This window comes from Geotrypetes seraphini, chromosome 6, assembly GCF_902459505.1.
Source record: "Geotrypetes seraphini chromosome 6, aGeoSer1.1, whole genome shotgun sequence".
Lineage (NCBI taxonomy): Eukaryota > Metazoa > Chordata > Amphibia > Gymnophiona > Dermophiidae > Geotrypetes > Geotrypetes seraphini.
Genome location: NC_047089.1, coordinates 180,921,059 through 180,940,010, shown reverse-complemented (window position 1 = coordinate 180,940,010; position 18,952 = coordinate 180,921,059). Strand labels below are relative to the sequence as shown.

Below are 18,952 nucleotides of genomic sequence, written 5' to 3'. Positions count from 1 at the left end.
AGATCCCACCCTTTACTAATTGTAATGCAATTTTTTCCATTCATTTTTTTATATACACATAATATACACAACAGATATAAATTCTCAAAACTGACACATTTCAATCACTATATTGAAAATAAAATCATTTAACCTACCAGCAATCCTCTGCAGGCTGCTGTAATTAGCTTTAAAGGTTAGACTGGGAGGCCAGGGGGGAAGCTGGGGATGCTAGAGAGAAGGGGGAAACATGCAGGCCTTCGGCGAATCGGACAGCGCTGGCGCTGTACTGCTTAGGGTCAGCTGGCAGGCACCTGTCTTCCTCCTCAATGTGCCGCAGCACACTTGGAATCTCAGGAGGCACACAGTTTGAGATACACTGCCCTACGCTGTCCTTAAGATTTATATATATTTCTTAATTTGTTAATTTCTAAACTTGGATCTTTTTAAATTGTGGACTAAATAATTAATTTATATTTCTTGTTGGCCGTGCGTTGCTTGATTGTATGATGCTATGCACATATATAGTGGGAATTTTTATTTCTAATCTGTATTCAAATAATGTTTTGCTTGTTTAAAATTTGAAAAGTTAATAAATAAATAATTTTAAAAATGTATGGTAATGAGGTGATTTAAATATTCCATACAATGCTGAGAGTTTTTGATGCGTGCACAATGTAAAAACATTTTTTACCATGTCCAGGGCAGTATAGAAGAGTTTGCAGAGAGGATTTCATGCTAGTTTTGTTTAGGTTTTCAAGCAGAATGAAGCCCCTGCAATTTCAAAGGCAGACGGGAGGTAATAAACATGTCCGCGTGCCTGAACAAAACTAACCCCCTGTTTTACTAAGGTGTACTAACTGATTAGTGCGCGCTAATCGAATTAGCGCGAGCTAAATGCTAATGTGTTAGCATTTAGCACGTGCTAAATCGATTAGTGTGCGCTAATCAGTTAGCGCACCGTGGTAAAACAGGGCCTAAAAGTTAACGTACACATAGGTAGCTGTTCTTTTGCACCTAAATATGAACCTCACAAAAATTTAATGTGCAAGTAATTTTTGTGAGGTAAAGAACACTTCTGGTGTTTGTTTGAAAGTGTGAACAGAAAGCCACACTTACTGGGGTTGGGCAATTGAAAGAGATGGTTTTTAGGGTCAGGGAAGTTTGAGGGTGGCAGGACAGTTAGTTAGTACTTTGTGAGTCTCATCCGTTGGGCCGTTGCAGAGAGTAGTTTTGTGGGATGGAGTGACTTGGAAGATGGTGGAGCAGTTGGGACAGTTTTTGTGGTTGAAATGGTCGATGGAGACAGGAAGGGAGTTGTGAAGGAGGAGAAAGAAGTAACAGAAAGACTTAACATGTTCTTTTCGTCTGTATTTACAAATGAAGACACATCCAACATACCGGAACCTGAGCAAATCTTCAATGGAGATCAAGCAGAAAAATTAACATCCATGGAAGTGAGCCTTGAAGATGTACGCAGGTAGCTAGAAAAATTAAAAACTGACAAATCCCCAGGTCCGGACGGAATCCATCCAAGGGTTCTGAAGGAACTAAAGGAGGAGATAGCGGAACTACTGCAGCAAATTTGCAATCTATCCCTGAAAACAGGCGTGATCCCGGAGGATTGGAAGATAACCAACGTTACGCCCATCTTTAAAAAGGGATCAAGAGGTGACCCGGAAAACTACTCGGTTCCGGGGAAAATGGCGGACGCGCTGATAAAAGACAACATTGATGAACATTTTGAAAGAAACAAACTTCTGATAACCAGCCAACATGGTTTCTGCAAGGGGAGATCGTGCCTAACAAACTTATTGCACTTCTTCGAAGGAATTAACAAACGGATGGACAGAGGAGACCCCCATAGACATCATATATCCAAAAAGCCTTTGACAAGGTACCCCATGAACGCCTACTTCGGAAACTGAAAAACCATGGGGTGGAAGGAGATGTACATAGATGGATCAGAAACTGGTTGGCGGGTAGGAAACAGAGGGTAAGAGTGAAGGGCCACTACTCGGACTGGAGGAGGGTCACGAGTGGTGTCCTGCAGGGCTTGGTGCTTGGGCCGCTGCTATTTAATATATTTATAAATGATCTAGAAACAGGGATGAAGTGTGAGATAATAAAATTTGCGGACAACACCAAACTATTTAGTGGAGCTCGGACTAAACAGGACTGCGAAGAATTGCAAAGGGACTTGAACAAACTAGGGGAATGGGTGACGAGATGGCAGATGAAGTTCAACGTTGAGAAATGTAAAGTAATACATGTGGGAAGCAGAAACCCGAGGTACAGCTATACGATGGGAGGGATGTTATTGAAGGAGAGTACCCAAGAAAGGGACTTGGGGGTAATGGTGGACATGACAATGAAGCCGACGGCACAGTGCGCAGTGACCGCTAAGAGAGCGAATAGAATGCTAGGTATAATCAAGAAGGATATTACTACCAGAACGAAAGAAGTTATCCTGCTGTTGTATTGGGCGATAGTGCGTCCGCATCTGGAGTACTGCGTCCAATATTGTTCACCGTACCTTAAGAAATATATGGCGTTACTCGAAAGGGTTCAGAGGAGAGCGACACGTCTGATAAAAGGTATGGAAAACCTTTCATATGCTGAGAGACTGGAGAAACTGGGACTCTTTTCCCTGGAGAAGAGGAGACTTAGAGGGAATATGTTAGAGACTTATAAGATCATGAAGGGCATAGAGAGAGTGGAGAGGGACAGATTCTTCAAACTTTTGAAAAATAAAAGAACAAGAGGGCATTCGGAAAAGTTGAAAGGGGACAGATTCAAAACGAATGCTAGGAGGTTCTTCTTTACCCAACGTGTGGTGGACACCTGGAATGCACTTCCAGAGGGCGTAATAGGACAGAGTACGGTACTAGGGTTCAAGAAAGGATTGGACAATTTCCTGCTGGAATAGGGGATAGAGGGTATAGATAGAGGATTACTGCACAGGTCCTGGACCTGTTGGGCCGCCGTGTGAGTGGACTGCTAGGCACGATGGACCTCAGGTCTGACCCAGCGGAGGCATTGCTTATGTTCTTATGTCAGGCAATTTCTGGGGCTAGGTTTTGGGGTTGGGGCAGTGGGGAGGGGACAATAGGGGTAGTTTATAGAGTCAGAGTTGGTGGAACAACATTGTGGAAGGATGATCTTGATAAACAGTTTATTGTGAAAAAGTCTTCACAAGTAGAAGCGATGCATGTACTCGAGCAATCCAAATGGTACACAGAATCAAGATCATTGTTTCCACAGTGTTGTTTTGTTTTCTTGTTGCCCCTTTTCTACTGTGAAACCATTTGGTGAATTTTTCTTGTTTTTCAGAGATGGTGGGGCATTTGTGGGTATGGTTTCTAGGGTTTAGGTGGGTTGGGGTAGTTGGGTGCTTGTAGAGTGCAGTTTTGAATGGGGGCAGTTGATGGGGGTAGTCTTTGGGGATGGAGAGCATAGAGAACAGATGTGAGGCAGTTTGCAAAGAGGCATTCCTTACCCTATGTTTCACTATATTAAAGTTTCTATGCTACAGAAGCTAGAAATGAGATAACTTACCTTTTATCTCATTTCGTATTATACAGCCCAACGAGGATAACTAGGAATTCCAATCTATTTGCTTATCCAAAAATTACATGGACTTACATGGTTGTCTAAATACCATCCATAGAACTCGCATCTATCAGACTAACGTCTTTCTGAAGCCCAAACCACATCTTTTGAAGATGGCATACTGTGGTACTTTTTTTGGTTTTATTATGTTAAAGCTCACAATCGTGAAATAATGAAGAAAAAATCAGAGAAAAACACATTTTTACATATAACTAAATACACTGCAGGGACGTCAATCCAGCACCTAGAACAGAAAAAATTAGATCGCGTCTATTACTGGGGACACTCATATGACGCCTATATGGCGCCTAAATATAAAAGAGTTAACATGTGATAGATACGAATCATGGGGGGGTGGAGCTTGACAAGATGGCAGCTCGAATCTGCACGCCGACATCGTGGCAGACTTAGGGCAATATTCCTATCCAGAAATGGTGAAAAGGAAATCTAAACGCCCGGGGTTACCGGGAGAGCAATTTCCTCGAGTTGGCCCAATGGACAAATTTGTGCAGCAGGCCTAAGGACGCAACAGTACCTGGAATATAATGCCTCGGCTGGAGGGGAAGCGCTAGCTGAAGCGCGTCTCCCTTCCTTTGAAGGTATCAGCTTGTCTCCAGAGGAACGGAGTCCTCCGGTTCGTCCTGAGGCGGTGAAAGTGGAAGTTTGAGCAGTAGGAGAGGAGCAGTTGATGCCGAGTAATATCCAGGAGGCCTTCTTGCTTGCCCGGTAGGACGAAGTTCCCGGAGCTGTACGGAAGCAAGGGGAGTGTGCAGCTACATCTATGCAGCCGCGAGGAGAGGAGGATCAGATAAAAGTTGTTCCTGATATATATGCAGCAAACGCAAGTACTTTGGCTTTATCAGGGGAAATCAGAACTGAGTTTTTGCCCTTACTTAAACCTAAAGTCTTCAATATGGAAACAATTTGGGAGGCTATTTCTAATCTCCAGATTTCCCTAGGAAACCAGATACAGCAACTTTCTCAAAGTTGTACTGCGGTACTATCAGAAAATTTGGACTTGAAGAATAGAGTTTCGGTTTTGGAAAATAAATCAGATGACTGTGACACCAGAATAAAATCACTGGAAATGCAAGCACTAACTTGGGTCAAAGATAGTGCAAGTTTACATTTCAAGCAAGAAATGGTGGAAAACTCCATCAGGAGAAGCAATTTGCGGATTATTAACTTTCCAAAATTATTTTCCATATCGGCAACAGATATGTGTAAGCATTACCTATGTGAAGTTTTGAAAGTACCTGACTCCTCATATCCACCTCTCTCTAAAATATATTACTTACCGGAGAGACCTAGATCTCAAAATCCCAATCAGCAGTACTTATCTGCAGATAGTTTGGATTTAACTAATTTCCTAGAGAGGTCGGAAACTGAGACTCAGGTACCAGCTACATTACTATTACAGTTCACTATTGATTCAGATAGGGAATGGATGTTAAAAATGTTCTTCAAATATAAAGATGTCCCCTTTTTGTCTAATACTATAAGAATGTACCCAGATGTTTCATGTCCGACACAGAGGAGAAGGAAACAGTTTCTTATACTGAGACCAAGGGTGGTTCAGTTGGGGGCGACCTTTGTTCTGAGGTACCCCTGTAAATGTATAATGATATATAAAGAGAACAGATATGTTTTTTATGAACCGCATCAGTTATCTAAACTAATTGCTTCTCAGAATAGTAAGTAATAGTTAATTCTGATTCTCTAATCCGTTTAGATAAGGAAATGTTCTATGGTAGTCGAGCCTCCTTTTGGTTTTCCTGGTTATATAATTTGCTTGTTAAATTTCAGCAATTTCAGCACCGTCTCCATTTGATTGTAGACTAACTATATTGTGTATTCAAATTTTTCCTTGAATTAAGTGGATTTAATTATAATTTCTAATTTCATGATATTTTTTCTTGTGTTTTGATTTTGATTGCAAAAATTATAAAACTAATAAAGAAATATAAAATATAAAAGATGCCTAAAGCACACCTAAAGATAGGTGCACTTTGCAGAATTGGGGCCTCAATGTTCATAGCTAAACACCCAGAACTCAATACATCTCGATGTCATATGACTTTTCAGCTAATAACTTACAGCTCCCACAAACATCTCACTCACTGCTTGCAGTCACAGGACCATGCAAGTCATAGCTTCCACAATCATGGGACAATGGAATTAGCAGCTCATAATTCAAAGCTCTCATGGTTGGTCAGCAAACTTGAGTTGGCTCAGTGGCAATGCTGATCAGTGTTATGAGATGGGACTTTAGATTCTTTCCAAAACAGGTCGTCTTTTACCTCAGAGCTGAGGATGCTCTGGATGCAGTGTCACACGCACTGGGGAAAAGGCATTGTGGTCTTAGCAGCTGGATTTAATGCCCCTGATTGCAGAAGGAGCCCTGATGCAAGTTGGGAGGGGTTAAAAAGGAGAAAAATCTTCTGGTAGCTGGAAATAAAGGCTTATAGTACCAGTCCCAGCTCTGATTCTCACTGAGCTGGAAGCTTAAAGAAACATGAGGAAAAAAAAAGAACCAACAAATGTACGGTCTAGAGGCAGTAGCTCTACCAATAAGTTAAAAGGAGAAAATCTCCTGCCTTTGAACCTGTAGCAGCCTATAATAATAGCATCTCTTCTTCATGACTTTTGTGTTTGGCAACCTATAATGCACAATTGCCACAATCACTCAGGTGATCATGGATAATTGACCTGTAATTGATAGCTCCTGCAGTGTTGTGATTCCATGGAATTATCAGGTTTCCTCTCCTTCCCTCCCGACACTTTGCTTTAAGTAATGATTGTTGAATTTAGTGAAGTGACTTGGCTGTCCTCCTGCATTCCGCACATACCCAAAAGTGCTTAGCTGCCATTTATTTAAGAGGCTACACCTGTCCCTGAGCCCTCAGATGGCGTCAGTCGGCTGCATATTTCAGCAGCCCCTATTTATATGGGCTGATCTTGTCACGGGATGGGGCCAAAACATGTTTGATGAATGAAGTCACAGTCTCGGAAGTGATTTTGTGCATCTGTCCAAAACAAACAGATCTGGAAATTTTAAATAGAGACTACACGTCTCTTCCTACTGGGACCCTAACGCAAGGCCACCATTGTTTTGTTTCTAATTATCATCATACTAATATAGATTTATATTGTACCTTTTGTCCTTACAACAATCACTACAATCTCATGATACAACCACTCAGAAATATCAAGGTTATCTCATGGATAAGGAAGGGAAGACAGCACTACTCTCTGCTGTTTAGTAAAATGAAGCACAGGGAGATCAACTGATTCCTCAGAGTCATAAGGAGTTAGTGGCAGAGCTGTAAATAGAGTTAATATCCTAGGAGGGAATTTTTCAGGGTGTAGATAGACATAACAGTTTAACCCTGCACCTTATCACAATTCTAAACTTTTAAAATGAATTAAAGATCTCACAAAATTTGTGACTGTACAGGTAAGAAGGCTGGGTAGACTATTTTATAAAGACAAAAGCTTTATCAGCCTATATGCTTATACAAGGCCATTAGGCAAATTAGACCTAGGATGGCACCCTTTAGGGGTCACAAAACATGGATGTAGTTTGAAGAGACCAAGAAGGGGTACTGGCCCTCCACATGTTGTAGGTCACAGGTATCAGAATAAAGGGCTTCCTGTCTCCTTTCCCCTCCCCATATGGTCCAACATATCTCCCTTTCTCTCCCCTCTGTGCCCAACCAGCAGCATCTCTTTCTGCCTTTTCATTAGTGTGGTCCATCCCCTCCCCTCAAATCTTGATGGTTTCCATCACGGCTCCAATTTTAACACAAAAATGTCAGTGGTAAGCAGAAAGGTGCATAAGAGCATAAGAATAGCCATACTGGGTCAGACAAATGGTCCATCTAGCCCAGTGTCCTGTATCCATAGTGGCCAACCCAGGCTACAAATACCTGGCAAAAATCCAAATAGGTAGCATTGCCTATGTTCAAATTGATCACTGCCTTGGGTGAATGTCTTTAAAAAGGAAGTAAATAAAACTAATAGATAAATAATAAAGGTCCCACAAAGGCTTAGACAAAGCTTCTGCGCATCTCTGCCATGCCCCACCCTCTCTGCCACATACTTCCTGCTGCCAGGCGGGCAGAACCCAGCAAAGACCTGCATAAGCCTGAGCCCAAGTCTTTGGGGACTTACCTTTCTCTTTATTTTTTACATATTTACAATAAAATTGGACCCATGATGGAAACCACTAGGGTTTGAGGGGACGGAGTAGAGGTAGGATGGAGAGCTGCTGATCGGGCAGGGATGGGAGAGAAAAAAAAATATGATGGACTATGTGCAGAGAGGAAAGGAGGGAAAAGATGTAGAACCATGTTTCGAGTGGAGAGACTGACAGAGTGGCAATATTGCATAGGGAAACATAAGGGAGATGACTGGGAAAGGAGGAAAGAAACAAGGAAGTTGACTAACAAATGCTAGGGTGAGAGGAGGTGTTTAGGGGGCTAATGTAGGGCTGGGAATGGCAGAAAGAGCTCACCCTGGTAGACAGCAGGGTTGGCAGGAAGAGGCTGATGCTGGGGCTGGAAGAAAATGCCTTAGAATTAACATGGGGGATGGGAATGGGAGAAAATGTAGATGCTAAGAGATGGGTGTAAGAGAATTAGTTCTGAGCCTGGGAGAAGGGGATTGAAAATGGGGCTGGCAAGGAAGCAGGTGAGAAAAGGGAGATGTGGGCTAATACAGGGAGTGGGAATGGCAGAAAAAGGAAAAAGGGTTAATGCTATGGGACTGAGAAGGAAGACAGATACTGTGGGAGGGGGAGAAGCAAGGACACATGCAGGGGAAGGTGAAGATAGAGGGGTAGAGGAACGGATGCTGGGAGTTAAGGTGGTAAAAAGGCAGGGTAATGGATATTTGAGGAGCTAGGGCGATGAATACTGGAGAAAGAGAGAAGAGGCAGGAGAATGAATACCAAGGGGTGTGGGCAGTAGGGGAGCACATTGTGGAAGGAGGAGCAGGATATCAGATACCATTAGGCTGGTTCTGTTTATAAAATAGCTTCAGTCAAACCCAAAAATTCTAGGGAAAAAACAATTATCACTTTGAATGTGGAGATCAGAAAAGGCTGTTATCAACAAAATATAAAAGATCTCTATGTCTGAATATCACATTATCATATGAATTTTGACTATAGAAATAGCATATGCGCTCATAGATGTGTAATCTGGCCAAGGACCGAAATCTCTATGGCCAGACCCACCGCCCAATCATTGCATACTGCTAGTGAATATTTCTAAACGTGTGATTCTCAAAGTTTAATCAACTGTGTGGAGCGAAGCAGGAAATGAATGCAAATCTCTATGGACAAAGTTTTCATACATGACAGAGCACGCTTTTGAGAGTGACTTATCACTCTATTGATTGATACAAGGAGTATATTTTCAATGAGGGTTCCTTGAAAAAGATTACCGAAACGTGGTCCGTGTCGGGACCCTTATAACATCTTGAGAGCTAAGTACAAATAGTTGCTCCACACAGTTGATTAAATTTTGAGAATCACACGTTTGGAAATATTTACTAGCAGTATGCAATGATCGGGCGGTGGGTCATACATAGAGATCTTTTATATTTTATAAAATAGCTTCTCCAAACCTGCACAATCACAGCCAAATTTCACCCACATACATTTACACCTTTTTCATGTAGTGGGTGGTAGATGCCTAGAATGCTTTCCTAGTAGAAGTGGTGGAAACAAACACAGTGATAGAATTCAAAATGTTATGAATAAACACAGAGGGTCTCTATATAGAAGGAGGATGGGATCAAACAAAAATGACCTTTTGTTTTGATGGGTAGGACTCATAGGGTTACCATTTGGCTCCAGAAAAAGGAGGCCGGATCGAGACATTCGGGTTTCACTTCCATTGCTTTCAAGGAAGTAAAACCCAGAAATCTCAGTCCTTTTTCTGGAGCCATAAGGTAACCCTAGGTAGGAGTGGTGATTTAAAGGCAACTATAGCAGTGGTGCGGCCAGTGCCAGGCAGACTTCTATGGTCTTTGTCCTATATAAGGCAAAATAGATCAAGCTGGACAACTCTAGTAGCTGAGAAGTAATGCCAGTGCTGGGCAGACTTCTAGACTCTGTCTCAAAAATGGCAAAGTCAATCAGGATCCCAGTATATATTTTATACCACATTCATACCATATATTGAGTACAAGTGCTGCATATCTCAGGGGTGGAGGTAAGGACATCTTAAAGTTCAGTTTAATGAGCAAAATGTTGTTAGTTAATAACATTGTTGAATTGATAACGAACGTGGCTGTTGGGCAGCCTGGATGGACCTTGCAGATTTTTATCTGCCATCCTCCCTATGGGCTCCTTTTACGAAGCTGCGTTAGCGGTTTAATGCGCGTAATAGCACATGCTAAACTGCCGGCCGCGCTAGCCACTACTGCCTCCTCTTGAGCAGGCGGTAGTTTTTCGGCTAGCATGGGGGTTAGCACGTGATTAAAAGTCACGCGCGCTAAAGACGCTAACACGGTTTCATAAAAGGAGCCCTATGTTTCCATACTACAATCTTTTTACAAAAATAAATGTACATGATCGGTTTGCTTTGTGAATCTAGCCCTATATTGCTAACCTCTCACTTTGAAGGCACACTTCACGTTATAAATTTATCATTATTTTTAGCTAAGTGGTGTATTGGGCCTTGTGCGCTTGCAGGGTTCCTGCTATGAGAACCTATTGACTATTACTGCTCCTTTCTTGTGTCTTTTACAGAGTGTATGCGCAAAAAAGCAAGGGTAATTTTATAAGAAAGTGCATACTTAAAGTTTGAAAGTACACATCTTTTTTTATGATGTCTTTTTCTTTTTCAAGATGGCGTCCGATTAGGCGTCATTTACATTATCCCCGTTATCTGTTTTTAGTTTTTGTTATTATTTTCTACTTAATTTTTTACCTAGTTTTGCTAATATGTTTTATTTTTAAGTTTTTGTTTTACTGATATTTCAGTTTTTTAACGATCTGATATAATACTATTATTTCAGTCATTCAAATTTTGTCCAAGGATGACCGTTGGCGTTTTGTTCAGATGAGGCCCTTCTGCCTGTGAGAGTGAAACATGGAGGGAGTCATAGCTGTTTTTTTTCTCCTCTCCTGCCAACTGAAGATCAGCGTTGGAGTTGAATGTCTGCTTTGATTTGTTGTTGAGGCTGTTTTAATCGTTGGTCCCGCCATGGAGCCTATTGTTTCCGATCGCATGGACCAGGGCCTGGTTTGAATCGCTCCAGCCCTTTTTGCCTGGTACTGATGCTGTTTTGATGGATGAAGGAAGCTTGATGTTGTCACTTCTGTTGCTGGGGCTGAGGATTTAAAGATTTGGCATTGGATGGGTCCACCTCTACTTTATGTTGCTGATCCTCTGCGATGCCGTTGTGGCTGCCTACTTCAGCGGAGAGGCCATGGAGATGCCTGGAGGAGGAGGTGGATGCGCTGGTGTGCTATCTCGATCTGGCATGGAAAATCTCTTATTTATCCATATCTTTGATCTGTTCTCTGCCACTGAAAGTAGTTATTGTTTAGAATCTTAGAACTTGATTCCATTAGAGATGCGGTAACATTATCTATCAGGGTCTTATTCTTAATTTTATTTAGTATTAATTGTTTTGTTTTGGTCTAAGTTTGCAATTTTGTTATATTCTTTCTGGAGTTTTGTTTTGAATTTATTGTCTTTTTTTTCCTTTCGTTATCCTCATTATTGAAAGTAATTGTTTATCCAGGTGCTTTAGCTAGATTGTGAGCCAGTTGGACAGATAGGGAAAGTTCCAAGCACCAATAATAGATATTTTATTGTTTGTGAACCTCTGTGAACTTCAAAGAGGTATTGGCGGTATACAAATAAAAATTGTATTGTATTGTACAGTATATCTATTTTTCATTATAAAATACTAGCGATTGTAGCTTAACCTGTGCCTACATTGCATGCACAGACATTTACACGAGCCCAAGAGCTGTTATAAATACCTACATCCACATCTCTAAAGAGCTTGTGGAAATAAGATTTTATTGTCAAATAATTTTTATTGAGCTCAACACAGGAAAAATACAGAGAATTCAAACCAATAAGACAAGCTCAAGTTTCCAAAACAACACAAGAATCCCCCTAATCCCTCCCCCCAGTCCTGGAAATAAGATTTTATAATCTAAACTAAACTAAACCTTAGGTTTGTATACCGCACCATCTCCACAAGCATAGAGCTCGGCACGGTTTACAGGGTAATTTTGTGTTCTACCCATATTCTATCACATATCCACCAACAAAATACAATTCATTGATTCTACGAATACACTTATACATTGCACCCAGGGAAGAAAAGGTTTTTGAAGGTTGAACTTTTGAAGATATTTGAAGACATCTAAATGTAATACAATTAATAAAGGAAGGTTTTTCTAATGATAGCACAGTTAAAAGCCTCTGGTGAGCGCTTTAAGTCTTTTCCTTCCTTTTTATCAGGAAGTATGATTGGTGTATTAAAACTGGTACTGGTTTGTGATAGTAGACCCAGGGCATACACGACAAATATTCTTTATTCAAAAAGACACAACACTTTCAGTGTTTCAGCGAAGAGCCCATGTTAGGAGTCTGTAGTGTAGCGACATATATTTCACAACACGAACAAGTCCCAAATAAAGATAATCCAAATAGTGTGCAAGGCAAGGTGCATGAATGTGAACCATGTTATAAATTCCTCAACAGTTTGTGATGTCCAAATTTAGGTGTCAGAAAGATCCGCACTAAACCTGTATTCTGTAAAGAGCGCTTTGCGCCAAGTACCCTTTTTAAAACAGTGCGTAGCACTAATTCCTATGCCCTGCTCTGGGTGTGAGGACACGCCTGCTGAAACCTGGTGTACATCCTGGTGCACAAGTTGATTGCGCAACGTACTAATTCTATAACACTGCGCTTATGTTTTTGGAACTATCCTGATCCACCCATGCTCCACACCCATGTTTGGATTTGCATGAGACATAAGAACATAAAAATTGCTGCTGCTGGGTAAGACCAGTGGTCCATCGTGCTCAGCAGTCCGCTTACACTTGGGTGTGCAGCATTATAGAACAATGCATAGGCAGATGCAAGCGTAAGTCTAAATTACTGCAATTTGCCACCAATGATTGATTAATGGCTCATTCATTTGTGCACACATTTGCCCTTTGCACCCAAATTTAGTTGTACATAGAAGATGGGGCATATGCCTTGAGAAATCAGGGGTCTTGGGAACTCACCCTGAGCTTAAATCCCAAAAAAATCATGGGTTTTTTCAGTCAAAATTATGCAACAAATTTGACATATGCCTTGCAAAATGTTTGTCTGGCTAACTTTTGGAGTTAGCTAGACCAGTGTCTTGCAAACTTTCTAGCTGGCGGCACACTAAATCCAGTGCCCTGGCCGGAAGGCACCTGGACGTGCATGGAGGCCCATCTGGCCGTGACCCGCTTCAGTGGAGGGATCCAGGAAGTGCAGGGAGAGGAGGAGAGATGTCGGTCAGATGGAGAGTCATCCACGCCGGCTGACTTCCTACAGGATGTGCCTCTCACTGCGAGATGCATGTCCTGTAGCCAAGCAGCCGGCATGGATGACTCTCCCCCTTGCCAGTGTGTCGTGGCACACCTGAAATCTAAGGAGGCACACTGGTGTATTGCAGCACACAGTTTGCGATACACTGAGCTAGACAAAACACAAGATTTGAATATTTCTTGTTGCCCCTTGGCTAAGTTTTATCTGATCTGGAGTAATACTCTATTAAGTGGGTAGAATAACATACATTCCAAACATTTCTGTCTCCTCTCTTACTATAGTGTGCTGCAGAGGATAAAAAACACTTTTGGGTACAGCTATCCTTTCACCACATCACATGCTATAAGGCTAAAGACCACTCCCAGGCCTTTCTCAGTTCTTCTTCCTATTTCTAGCATATCTCACCTTGACACTAAACCAGTGGTCTCAAACTTGCGGCCCGGGGGCCACATACGGCCCGCCAGGTACTATTTTGAGGCCCTCGGTATGTTTATCATAATCACAAAAGTAAAATAAAACAGTTTCTTGATCATATGTCTCTTTAGCTATAAATGACAATATTATTATTAAGACTTAGCCTAAAGGAAAGATTTATAAATTATAAAGAGTTTTACCTCATGCAAAATTGTCATTTCTTTAATAAGATATTAACTATTTTTTCTGCGGCCCTCCAAATACCTACAAATACAAAATGTGGCCCTGCAAAAGGTTTGAGTTTTTGAGACCACTGCACTAAGCCAAAGCAAACAGGGAGCTGGTGATGCTGTGGAGCAGTCATTGCACAGTAGTGACACCTATTGGCCAGACTAAAGGCACACACATTTTCGTTTCCAGAGGGACATCCTCTCACTTATCTTCACTGGGATTCAGGAGAGGGAAAAAGCGATAAAAATAGGGGAATATCCTTGGTAGTTGCAAATGAAGGCTCAAGGCACTGTAGCACAGAAGAGAAAATTTGAGCTGGCATCCCAAAGGAGTGGCGACTTGGGTCTCAAAAACATCTAAAAAGCTGTACTAAAGTATTCATAGCTTTTGTTTGTTGCAGTGCTATGATGCAATACAACTTCAGCTCTGCACAGTGATTAGAGGTACAACCTCAGCACCCTGAGGTTGTGAGTTCAAATCCCACACTGCTCCTTGTGATCCTGGGCAAGTCACTTAATTCCCATTGCCATAGGTACATTAGGTAGAGTGTGAGCCCACCAGGACAGACAGGGAAAAATGCTTTGAGGACATCTTTGAGGAGTTGGTGGACCCCTGAGGAAGAAGTGTGTTTTGAAACACGGACCGTGTCGGGTCTGGTTCACACAAATATTAGGACCAGCTTTTGGATATAAATAACGCAGCTTATGTACTCATTTTATATATGTGATATATGTTTTTATGATTTTTGTTGATTTTATTGAATAAAATCCTGCATCCCATACATTCCACTGCAGTTTTGTTTTGATTTTTTGCTTTGCATTTTCACCGCAGTTTTTGTTGGTTATTTTTGGTTTATATTTGAGGACCTGAGTGTTAACCACTTAAGCTATAAGTGGTATATAAATACAATAAATAAATAATCAATTAAACCAGTGTTTTTCAACCGCTGTTCCGCGGCACACTAGTGTGCCGCGAGATGTTGCCTGGTGTGCCGTACGGTCAGGGCCGCCATCAGGGCAGTACCACCAGTCTAGGGAGAGGGGCGGTCCGCCCCACGTGGACAGGAGAGAGCTGGACGGGGGACCCGCGGAGTTCAATACATCTCGAGCCGCGAGGCTCGTCATCTGTTCCTGCCTGCCCTGCAGCTAACATATAGCCGATCGCAAGCGTTCCCCGATGTCAGCGCTGACGTCGGAGGGAGGGCTTAAGCAAAGCCTGCCCTCCGACGTCAGCGCTGACGTCGGAGAATACTTCCGTTCGGCTATTTGTGCGCGGCAGGAAGCAGAAGACAAGCCTTGCGGCTTGAGCTTCGTTTTGCTGAGAAAGTTGCAAAGATGGGCTGGGAGGCAAACACGGAACACAAAAGGGGGGAGGGAGTGCGTTTTGGACACAAGGCATGAACTTGGGAGAGAGGAAGGGAGGGAAAGAGATGCTGAGGTGGGGGAGGGAATGGGTTTTTGGGCACAGAAGGCATGGACTTGGGAGAGAGGAAGGGAGGGAAAGAGATGCTGAGGTGGGGGAGGGAATGCGTTTTTGGACACAGAAGAAATGGACTTGGGAGAGAGGAAGGGAGGGAAAGAGATGCTGAGGTGGGGGAGGGAATGCGTTTTTGGACACAGAAGAAATGGACTTGGGAGAGAGGAAGGGAGGGAAAGAGATGCTGAGGTGGGGGGGGAATGCGTTTTTGGACACAGAAGAAATGGACTTGGGAGAGAGGAAGGGAGGGAATGAGTGTTTGGACACAGAAGGCATGGACTTTGGAGAGAGGAAGGGAGGGAAAGAGATGGTTGTGTACACGGGAAATAGAAGAAAGGAGAATTTTTGGTCATAGGGAGGGAGTGAGGTATAGATAGTGGCATACCAGGGTGGGGGGGGGCGGTCTGCCCCACCCCGGGTTTACGTCCCAAGGGGGTGCACAGCTGGCCACCCTCCAGTGTTGTCCCTAGGCCGGAAAACTGCGGCTCTTTAGCCACTTGAGTGCCACCGCCGCCAACGGTGTTGTTGGCGGTGGCAGCATTATAAAATACTTTCTTTGTGTTTATTTGATTCCTATTCAAGAGAATTACTTTATATATAGTCAATATAGGCACAGAGTTAAATTTTTTAACATTTTCTAATGGTGGTGTGCCTCGTGATTTTTTTCATGAAACAAGTGTGCCTTTGCCCAAAAAAGGTTGAAAAACACTGAATTAAACAACTGTTACTATCCATCCATTGATTTTAACAGAGACTTTTACTGTAAGAGAGACAATCTAATCTGAACCCTGCAACCTTCTCATCTCTCCTCACTGTAAGACACATATGGGAAAACAATCACAATTTTGCTACCCTCACCAACAAACAAGCTTATAGGAAGAGTCATCCTTTTTGCCTCTTCTTGTTTTAAGATGCTCCTTTAGTGAGATGGTCACCCTTTCATTTCCCTTCTCCAACTGAGAGAACCTTGTAGGGAGACAGTCACTCTCTCATCATCCTCATTGACAGGGAGCAACCTTATAGGGTGACAGTCACCCTCTCACCGACAGACAACCTTATAGGGAGTCAGACACTCTCTCACCTCTATTCACTGTGAGAAATAGCCTCATAATACAAGTCATCACCTCACTGTTGACAGAGACAGTCCAATAGCAAAACAATTGCAATCACTTATCCTCTTAACTTAGAGAAAATCTCCTTAGGAGACAGTCACTCTCATCCCTTCTCTTGTTGAGAGAATCCAAAAATGGATTGAGAACCAGGAATTCAGATCTTATTCTCCCTTCTGATAATGTGACGCTCCAGCTCACATTATCAGAAGGGAGAATAAGATCTGAATTTAAGTGGATACTCCAAGCAATGAGAGATACTGTATGTGACGCTCCAGCTCATATACGGTATCTCTCATTGCTTGGAGTATCCACTTAAATTGTAAGCTCTCTGGACAGGGACTTGTACCTGAATTCTAATAACTCTGTAAGCCACCTTGAGCCATATTTGAAAGATGGATACACATTAAAAAATAATTAATAGGGAGAGTTACCCTCTAACCTTGCGAACTTTGCGAGCCAGCGGCACACTAAAATGGGGGCCTTGGCTCAAGGGCATCCGTAAGTATGTGGACACCGATGCGTGACATCATCACGTTGACATCCACGCATGTGCAAAGGCCTTCCACACAGAGCCCTGAGATGCTAGTTGGGGGTAGGTGTGTGTGTGGGGGGGGAGGGGGCTGAAAAAGAAAAGGTGTGGAGAGGAGGAGAGGGACTGGGGGCCAACTGACTGCCCATAGGCTATGCCTCTCACCGCGAGAGGCACATCCTGTAGGCAGTCAGCCGGAGCCTCTTCTCCCTGGTGTCTGGCGGCACAGTTTGCGATACACTGCTCTATCCATTCCCCTTCTGTGCAGTGGAGTAGCATCCTAATAGTGCAGTGAGCTGAGAGTCTAGGGAAGTGGATTCAATTGCCACTTTGGCTCCTTGTGACTGAACAAGACACTTAAACTCTCCATTGCCCGTTACAAATATGAAGACTGTGAGCCTACTAGAAACAGATAATATCTGCATATAATAAATGTAAACCACTTTGGTTGTACCACCCAAAGGAGGTATATGAAATCCATGACCCTTTACCCCTACTATAAGAGAAGACTGTCTCTCCCTAAGAAGGCTTTTTACTGTGACTGAGACACCCTCCACATCATCATAATCTCTAATAAGAGACATCAAGAGGAAGATTGTGAGGTCTTTCTCATTGTCAGCGGCAGGTCTTTAGGGTCTCAGATTCACAGTGGAGGTTAGTAGAGATCTCCCTGTGTGTCACAGCAAGGTAACTGATGGAATATGTCCGCAAGTAGAAAGAAGTACTTACCAGCTGCTGAATGCTTATGAGCTCCATGCTGTCCCCAGCCCCCGTCTACTCCAGAGTGCTGCCTGTCTTTCTGTAAACTTTTATTGCAGTGTGTTGCTCTCCCCTGGGGGGGGGGGTGTCTTGTCTGTGCATGGGCTAGAGTCCAGGCCTGCGGTGTGCTCACTAGGCAATGATTCTGGATAGCTGACATATTTCAGTGCTTTGCAGGACACAGTGTCAGAGTCAGTGTTATAAATACTCAATGTTCCAAGTCACTCAATGCACCTGCCCATCCAGCCGCAGGAGTGTGCTGTGTGCCACGGGCTTCCTAGAGACAGATAAAAAGCAAGTGCTGAGAAGTTCAGGCCCCCAAGATGATCAGCTTCAGATAGGAGATTTTAGGTCAGTTGTTTTCTGGCATCTCTATTGCATTCTGGTACCTGTCATGATGATGTCAAATGGAAGATGCTAGACCATAAATCCCAGAATGCACTGGGTCATAAATTCATAACTCAGGACCAAACTATAGTCTCCCTTCAGAAAATGGGTCGCTTGGCAGCTCTGCCTGTCAGTTTCTCTGTATAAGTATATGTGTACTGGAGCCAGGTAGGGCTGATCTTAGTGTGAAATCACTCATAGCAGGCCCTGATGGACCACTAGCGTGTACAGCTCTGATCCCAAGTTGACAGAAAACTACAGAGCCAGAGAGATCTGAAATCCCTAAAAGTGTGAGCCCAGGCCCATCACTTCTATTCAGTTAGTGGGGGAAACAGAATATATGAAGACTGAAGAAGTATCAATGTTTCTCTTTCTATGTATCCATGTATCTACACACACACAGTGACGTAGCGAGGGTGGAAGGCACCCAGGACAGTGGCATCCCCCATTCCCTCCTCTCCACCCCCTCTATGCCACACTTGTGACATCCTTTCCCACTCCCATACCTCTAAACCTTCACCAGCAGGAGCAGCTTTTCCGCCTGCTGTTTACGCTGGCTTTCCCTCTGATATCACTTCCTGGTCCTGCAACTTGGAAGTGATTTCAGTGAGCCAGGCCTGCACGAACAATAGGCTAGAGTAGTTGCTCGCACTGGCGAAGATTTTAAAGAGGTATGGATGGGGCGGGGAAGGGAGGGCGCAAGTGTGGAGAGGGGGGAGGGGTGAGAGATGTCAACGCTCCCACAGAGATGGTGCCCCAGGGCCGCCATCAGGGCAGTACTACCAGTCCTGCATTCAGGGGCCCGGAGCTGACAGGGGCCCGGGCTCCCCAGTGTTCTCCCCAGCGCTTTTCAGCCGGGTGCAACGCCCAGCAAAAATTTAGAAGCCCGCCCG

General features: G+C 43.2%; 1 protein-coding gene across 2 annotated transcripts in view; it reads right to left on the bottom strand.

Moving 5' to 3' along the window:
- Positions 1 to 17,793, bottom strand: part of ANKRD23 (ankyrin repeat domain 23) — a 37,908-nt gene extending 20,115 nt beyond the window's left edge. Inside the window, exon 1 of one of the 2 annotated variants that reach the window (XM_033949959.1) lies at positions 17,643 to 17,793. In XM_033949959.1, the coding sequence (XP_033805850.1) occupies positions 17,643 to 17,669 (27 nt within the window). In that variant the 5' untranslated portion in view covers positions 17,670 to 17,793. The remainder of the gene's footprint in view (positions 1 to 17,642) is intronic. The other variant, XM_033949960.1, reaches the window with a different exon arrangement.
- Positions 17,794 to 18,952: the final 1,159 nt, after the last annotated feature.